The 7,907-nt window shown below is 39.5% G+C and overlaps 2 protein-coding genes across 2 annotated transcripts in view; both read right to left on the bottom strand.

The window, feature by feature from the left end:
* LOC109829201 (subtilisin-like protease SBT2.4) overlaps positions 1 to 2,981 on the bottom strand; it is a 4,815-nt gene extending 1,834 nt beyond the window's left edge. The window contains 7 exon segments of the mRNA XM_020396361.1: positions 2 to 68; positions 220 to 502; positions 736 to 805; positions 922 to 1,017; positions 1,726 to 2,136; positions 2,138 to 2,248; positions 2,788 to 2,981. Coding sequence (XP_020251950.1) covers positions 2 to 68; positions 220 to 502; positions 736 to 805; positions 922 to 1,017; positions 1,726 to 2,136; positions 2,138 to 2,248; positions 2,788 to 2,981 — 1,232 coding nt within the window.
* Positions 3,485 to 7,151, bottom strand: LOC109846055 (PRA1 family protein H). The gene is made up of 4 exons (XM_020415279.1): positions 6,671 to 7,151; positions 6,438 to 6,577; positions 4,055 to 4,126; positions 3,485 to 3,974 (listed from the first exon to the last, which is right to left on the bottom strand). Exons 1-4 carry the CDS (start codon positions 7,096 to 7,098, stop codon positions 3,886 to 3,888), a joined length of 729 nt encoding a protein of 242 aa, XP_020270868.1. The 5' UTR covers positions 7,099 to 7,151; the 3' UTR covers positions 3,485 to 3,885.

Here is a 7,907-nt window from a genome sequence, read left to right as displayed (position 1 = left end):
GTTGAAGATTGCCGCGTCTCTTGCCGATACTAGCTTTATTTGGGACAGACCGTTGCCAGCAGTGGACGCTTTTTTTTGCATTTAATGGAGAAAAAGAGGAGAAAAATTAGCTTTCTTTCTACTACATTTTAACCGTTATCATATACTTCTTAATTATTTCCAGCAAAGTTCTAATGGGTTAATATCACTTCTATGCATTCGTCCGTATCAAGGGCTCACCCGAGAGGCCAACTCCTCGGAGTCGCTGGCCGTCGCCCAACACGAGTGCAGGAGCATAGCACCTCCCGGTGGTGCTCGAAGCCACCGCCATCGCCCAAGGGCTGTAGGATGTCACCGTCGAGGGCCCTGGCCCTCTGTTCCCTGCAGCCTGCACCACGAACACCCCCGCCCTCCTCGCAAACAGCAGCAACACGTCGAACACGCTCATGAAGGTCACCGTGTCTTTTGGAGCCTCATTCGGCCCTATGGATAGTACTACGATGTCCACTCTATCCCTCGCTGCCTGCGTATTAATTTCGTTTCCATATCGACCAAGTAATAAATAAGATTAAAATGAATTAAAGATTGTCAACGGTTCTAGAGGTTTAAAAAAAAATTTAAAAATTTTAAAGGAAGAACAAGGATGTCGAAAATTCATCGAAAATGACCGAGGATTCGTAAAACCTTCATTTAATTGAAAGGATCAGGAATCGCGTAAACTTGTATGTATGTATGTGTGTGTTCTCAATTAGTTACCTGGTCGATAGCAGCAATCACATCTGCAGTAGTTCCTCCTTGAGGATAGAGAGCCTTGTAAATAGCAAGTCTGCTCAAAGAATTTAAACCCATAATATCAATTGATTTTTTTTTTTGAAAGAAGAAATAATTCCCTACAATTCAATAAATTTATTGATTGCCAAACATAATCCGTGATCATCTGACCTTGCACGAGGAGCCATTCCGCTAGCGAGCCCGTAGTTGAAGCCATCCGCTATGACGGGGATGCCATGATTCCCAGCAACAATGCCTGCCACGTGACTGAAACCATACACAAAAAATTACCCAAAAATGGACTTATCATTAAAAGTTCCCTAGGAACCATCTTTAATTGTTAGATTTATACGTAAATCATTTTTAAACGGTTTTTTTATTGCAACCAACCATCCGTACTCACTTTTAATGTTTAGTTGTCCAATATCAAATATGCTAGAGACACGAACCTTAATGAAGAGGTTAAATGTGGTCAATTTTTGAAAGGAAAAAAAAACATAACTAAAAAGTGGGCTCAAGTGGTTGATTGTAACAAAAAATATAAGGAAAATGACAAGTGTACTACAAAAGTTGTACTACTCTTATAGTTCTAGATACAAAGAAGAGGGATCTATTGCAGCTCATAATTTCCTTTTATAGCTTACGGGAAAAAGGTCCCACCGTTCTGTGCACAAGAGTGCAATGATAGTATAACTCTTATGTGCGTTTATCATTGCTTAAAACATAAATGTAGTTTATGTATAAATTGACAACGAAAGGTGGCTTCTATATAATGACCCTCTCTTAAAAATTTTACTACGAAAAAGCCCTAATACATAAGGAACATATTATTAATTAATAGTTGATTAACTGATCAGATAATAACAAATATTAGGCGAGGGGGTCTCCTAAAAGCCGGATACATATTAAGGGGTTTGTTATAATTCCCCCCACCAAAAAAAAAAAAAAAAAATCTAATGCGCATAACTGATTTACCTTCCATGTCCAACTTCATCGAAGGGAGACAACTCCGCCACACTCAACGGATACACCACCTCCGCCCCGGCCGAGAAATACCTCGCCGACACGATCTTCCCGTTGCACGATCCCACCGGAAACCTCGGCCCCACGGCACAATCAGTACTCGCCCCGAACCTCGGGTCCGGACCTGAGCCCGTCGTCGGATCGAACCCAAAGCTCGGGTGGCTCGGGTCTATCCCCGTGTCGACCACACCGACCACGGTCCCTTCGCCTGCGTGCTCGACTCCTTGCCTGTTCCATACTTTCTGCGGGAGGTTTAGCAGGTGAGGGGTGTAGGTTGTTGCTGGCCTGAAGGGGGTGTCTTTTTCGAGGCGGAGGATTTTGGGGGAGGAGAGGAGCTTCTTGGCTTGGGACTCGGTGGTGTGCGAACCCGTTGGCGATGTGGTGGAAGCTGTAGAGCTTTGTGAAGGTGTTCGGGTCTAGAGTTTTGGAGAGGAGGTCGTCGTGGAAGTTGATCAGGGTCTCCGCATGGAGGTTTCTGCAGGAAAAACGCGAGAAAAATGTTCAGCGTGCACTGTTAGTTATAATATATCTTCAGTAGACTAGCACTTATTAGTTATAATAATCCCTTGTAAATAAATGAAAACGTGGAGTTCAACATCAAATCTAGGATAGTACATGCATCTTAATTACTTCCAAATCTTATATAGAATAGAGATTATTTTCCACAAATTAAATCTAACAGAAAATGGGAATTTCCCTGATTGGTTTCTTTTGTATCTTGACAGTGCGTGTTTTTATCTTTGGAAAACCCCTTCATGGTGTTTCTCATATAACCCTTTTAACTTTCAAAATGTCACAAAATCCGCATGTTCCCTTCAACTTTCAACATTTTGCAAACATCCCCGCGAACAGCATTAACTGCAATTTTCACACGGGCTGATAAAATTAAGCACAGCGAGTGAAAATTATAAGTCGCATATCTTACCAAACTCGTTCTGAATCCTCTACAACTCCTACTTCTAAATGACTGTTTGTATTAAACACAGAAGCTTTAGTGTAAATGAATGAATGTACCTTTCTAAGCCAGATTCTAGGTCCTGTTTGTGTGACTCAACCCCTTGACGAAATGCCACTGGCTCACCTTCCACCAGAGCAATATATATGCTCCTATCTCCTTGAGACTCTGATGCTACCGACGTCGATTTAAGAACAAGGGATGAGAAAAGATACAGAGACCATAATAACGAAAAATATCGAAATGGTTCCATCGAGACGGAGAGAATGTGAGCGAGCGAGGAGGGACTATAGGTTGCTTCTAATTATAAGAGAGGGGCTTTCGATACAATGAAAAATGCAAATTATTGTAGAACCACGTCCTTAGCATGAAGTCTTTAAAAGTTGGAAGGTGTATTTAGAGTGTGTATTAATTGTAACAGTCGGCTTTATAACGGGCTTTTATACGTACCATACATAAAAGTTTAGGGGTTTCCATGAATCCTCTTAAAGCTTCACGTTGAACCTCACCATGTCTTTTCCTAATTTGGCGCAGTTAATGAACAGAAAAGTCCGTTAGCGTTGAAGCTCTCATTGCTGCGCAACGTGAGCCTTGGATACATAAAGAGCGATTTTGGGCACATATTTCTTGTTATGGGCCTCATAATAAGAGTGATATATAATTTTAACCAAACTATTTATTACCATATATTTTTGCTAGTTTTAATCCACAAAGAATTAACCAGTGATGTTTAACTCCAATTTTTTGCAAGCAAAATTTCCAATTCCTTCCTTCTGTTGGATGCTTTGTTGAAGTATATCAGTCACCAAAGAAACATTCTAGAGTTCGTAACTTTTATCATCAACACATATAACCACTCCTCGACATATGCTGTCAGTGGAGATAATGCATGAGCCCACTGCAACTGTACATGAAGCGTTCATCATCGCTGGATGCGAAAGAGTGGATGAGATCACATGTATTTAAAAAAAAAATCCACAACGTATCAAAAACATCCTTTGTATAGAAGTATGACATGAACTTCGCCCTGATGCTTGGATTTTGAAGCCACACAGATTCAGCTAACCTTCCCTAAGAGCAGATCATCGTCATCGCTAAGCTTTTCTTGACCTGTTTCCAAGAATTAGCATGGCCATTACTTGGCACTCTATTGTATTTCATCTTGGCTGTAATCTTTTATGACGACTCGATACAGTAGATTGCTTTGGAGGAGCCAGTTTCCGGAGAGAAGCGTGCAAGATCATCACTAGCAAAGGACGAGTTAGTATTAGATAAAATAAGATGAGAGATCAAAGCGAGAAAAGTAAGATAGAGTTGATAAATTACCTGTGTAGCTGACACTGATAGCACAAAAGAATGCTATCTGGAGATTGCACAAGTAGAGTACTACTGCAGTGGCTGTAACCAATAAGAAAAGAATCAATGCGATTTGTCTCTTCAGTTGAAAAAAAAAATTTCTTCATTTAGCAGAATAACCAGTATAGGTAGATTTCATCTGGAAACTACACTATGTCTATAGACCCATATCTGCATCCTGGACCCAAACACTGGATGAGCTTAGAAATCGTACTCCGGTCCTGGGGCTGGCTATGCCTCTTATCGAGAAAATACAGCACTTTTGGGCATTCCTTGAGCACTAAGTGGTAAATATACGATTGTCGCTTTTGTTATTCTCAATGTGGGTGACTGAATCATGACGTGGTAACTGGTAAGTGCTTCTATGAGCATGGTATGTCTAAGACTATTATTTTGTCCGGACATTTTGCAGGAGAGCTTTATTCTTCTGCTCCAGAGAACCATCTGATGTCTGAACTGGCGACTGGGCAAAGTGATACATAAAAGATTTGGCAAAAGATTTATAAAACGTACCGAGATCCTATGTATCAATCAAACATAAGTCCGTAACATGAATTGAATTACTCTTTTTTATATCAGATAGAACTACTTTTTTTTAAATATCAGCCAAGAGTTTTTGTCTAAAACCATTATAGAATGAGGAAAGCACTGAGGACTGTAATTCTAATTATAATGAAAAAAGTACATGGAAACTAATTAGATAGCAAGTTTCCTAACAAATGCACGTTGTCCATATACCAATACACCTAAACTTCTAAATTCCAATAAGACTACCAGAATCTAAGCCGGATCCAAAATTTTAGTAAATTCTACATACTATCACAAGAAAAAAAAATGTATTTTCCTTCAACTAAGCCCAACTATAAGTACAATATCTGTTTCATTCATGTCTAAAAGATGGTGCAACATTTCCAAAATGGAATCCACTCAAAATGGCAATAGCCCTGTTACTCATGTTGCAATACACATAGCCCTCAAGATATTCATGTAATCATCAACGCCACACAAAAGACACATAACCTTGCAACTGTACTTGCCTCGAATCCATCAGAAGCACTAAAGAGGTTTACAAGGAACTACATGCCAAATGAGAACTCATCTGCTCTAATGCTGCCTTAGCATGTGGAGTTTTGGTTCTATTTTGCTAATGAATGGAGGCAATCCCTTTTCTGAGAGAACCCTACCAAACTTTCATATAATTTAGGCTGTTTTGGGAGGCTAGATCAAGTTTCATTTCACTAGTAAGGCCTGAGAATACATCTTTAAAATTTTCTATTATCCTATCAGTTGTAACATAGATTCTCCTAGGCAAATGATACATCCAGAATCGAAAAATGAATATGTGATTGAAATGGAAAGTAGAAAAGGACCAAATGGTGCATCACTTTTTTTTCACTCAACTTATGCTACTAAAAAAGCTAAGGTGCTCATTTCGATCGATAACCCTGAATCCCCACATTAGACATTCTTCTGCTAAAAATTAAAAACTTATTCACATCCAGAACCTCAAAAAGATCCCCATGTACAATAGATAATACAGTTTGAACAAGTCTCCATTAGATATCTCAAGAACCAAAATCTTCAAGTCTGTTAATGTATACATTATGAAGATCTATGTAAGATATGGATATATTAGTATATTAGGAATATGTAGCTGAGAGGTATTATGAATGTGATTGAGAGAATGAAGGAATATGTTAAGAATATGTTTGGCATATTCCTAAGAGTATGTAACATATGTTTATTTCCTAGTAGTATAAATATAAGAGATCAACATAGCTCTAAAATAGAATTTGTGGTTTTCCTCAGAATTATTTTCAACAAATCCCAAGCACTTTTCATCCTAAGTCTCATAAAAATTCATTAACTGCATCTAAATATAGTTTAAAAAAACATGCTACTCTATATCGCCTGATATTCGAGTTTCGTGCTCAGCTTTCATTTTTCACTTTTCTACCAAATACATATTCGAAATATTCTTGTCTTACTTAAATCTCTAGTTGGTGTTGCACTAATGTGTTTGGATAGGAGTAGTTGGAGCCTCAATGTTTCTCAAGTACATTCAAATTTTAGCATACATGTTTTGTTGGATGTTGTTACAACAACCAAAACTTATTGTAAAAAAGGGAAAATATGCTAACAAAAGTGTTCAAACAGCACAAAGTTGGAACACATTTCTTTTCTATATCTACTCTGAATCAAACACACCATAAAATCTATCAAATGCAAGTAACCCTTCTTTCATTTCAACTATTAGCACCACCCTTCTCCTTGGAAATTCTCAACTTTAAATTCATCAAACAACGAAATGGAAATCAAAATCCATTAAAAGCAAAAGCATAACGAAACTTACCACATTGCACGATCCGAACCAAGACCATCCTCAATCCCGGGCACTTCTCCTCCATCTCCCACCTCTCGCTGCAAAACCTCACCCCCTCCCACATCATCAAACTCAACACCACCCCCAGCAACGGCACCGGCATCTGATACCTACAGAAAACCAACAAAGAACCCAACTTTATCAAAATCCCTAACCACCCACAACAAAACCCCACCCAAATCCAAACCAAAACAAACACTCACAACGAGCAAGCGAGAAAGATCAGAGAAAGAAACGCATAGTTCCTCGCATATCGCCTCACGTTCTCCTGGACCCGCATCCGGGCCTGCGACGGCCCATTGGGCCAAGAGTACGAGTCCAAGCTCCCAATAAAGGCCAGAGTCCACGACGGGGTCGAGCCGGCGAAGTCGTCGGGGGTCAATTTGGCGAAGGGGTTGAGGGTTAGGAGGGAAACTAGGGTTTTGAGGAGGGAGAAGAGGGATTTGGGGGTTTTGGAGAGGGTAGGGTTAGGGTTTGGGGTTTTCGAGGCTGAGGGTGGACACGTGTCGGTTGAGGAGGAGGAGGAGGAGGAGTGGGAGTCGAGGAGCTCGAGGTAGCCGGTGTCCCGGAGCCAGGACTCGAAGGCGGGGTCGGGGACGCTCAGAGAGAGGGGGTTGGCGGAGAACACCATGATTTTTTTGGCGGTGAATTTTTTTTTTTTTTTGAGGGGGAGAGGGTACAGAAATAATGATGATAAGGAAGGAGGATTTTGGTATATTTTTTCTCTCTCTTTATTTATGATTGGGGAAATTGCATACTAGTCCCTTACATCATCTCTAATTGCCAAAGAGACACTCAAATCTCATTACTTTCTTAGTAGTCCCTTAAATCTTCAGTTTTATTGTCATATGGTCCTTCTGTTAGAAAACTGTTGACTTCCTTAACTGTAGCGAGTTAATGCTTAACCCAACAACTCAAGTTATTTTATTGCTTTAGGGTATACATTTCACTCCTAAGTTTTGGGTCTAGAGGAAAGTTAGCCATGGTAATTGCCTCAATTTTGTGTTTGAGGGAAGCATGAGACCACCAGAGAAGAAAGAAGGTCGGTTTAATTTAATATAGGGGGGGGGGTATAATGGGTATCCTACCTAATTCTATTACATTTAACGGTTATTAATAACATTACCTAACATGAGGAACAAATTGGTAAGAAAACTAAAGTTTTAAAGAACTATTAAGTAAATAATAAGATTTAAAGAACTATTTTATAAATAAAGATGATGTAAGGGACTAATAAGTAAATAGTAGATTTAAGGGACTACTCGGATTCTTTTTTGGACCCACACTGTTCTAAAACTCCAAAAAAAAGTCAGAAAAAACTGTTGTTTTTATATATTTGCTATTTTTTCACGAAACCACCCCTAACTTAGATCTTATCTACACCGCTACTCTTAATTATCCGAGTTTCACAAAACCACCTCGATCCACCACTGCATCAAG

The sequence above is a fragment of the Asparagus officinalis genome, chromosome 1 (assembly GCF_001876935.1).
Source record: "Asparagus officinalis chromosome 1, Aspof.V1, whole genome shotgun sequence".
In the NCBI taxonomy this organism is placed as follows: domain Eukaryota; kingdom Viridiplantae; phylum Streptophyta; class Magnoliopsida; order Asparagales; family Asparagaceae; genus Asparagus; species Asparagus officinalis.
Note: the sequence above shows the minus strand (reverse complement) of the source record. Positions and strands in the feature narration are given on the sequence as shown.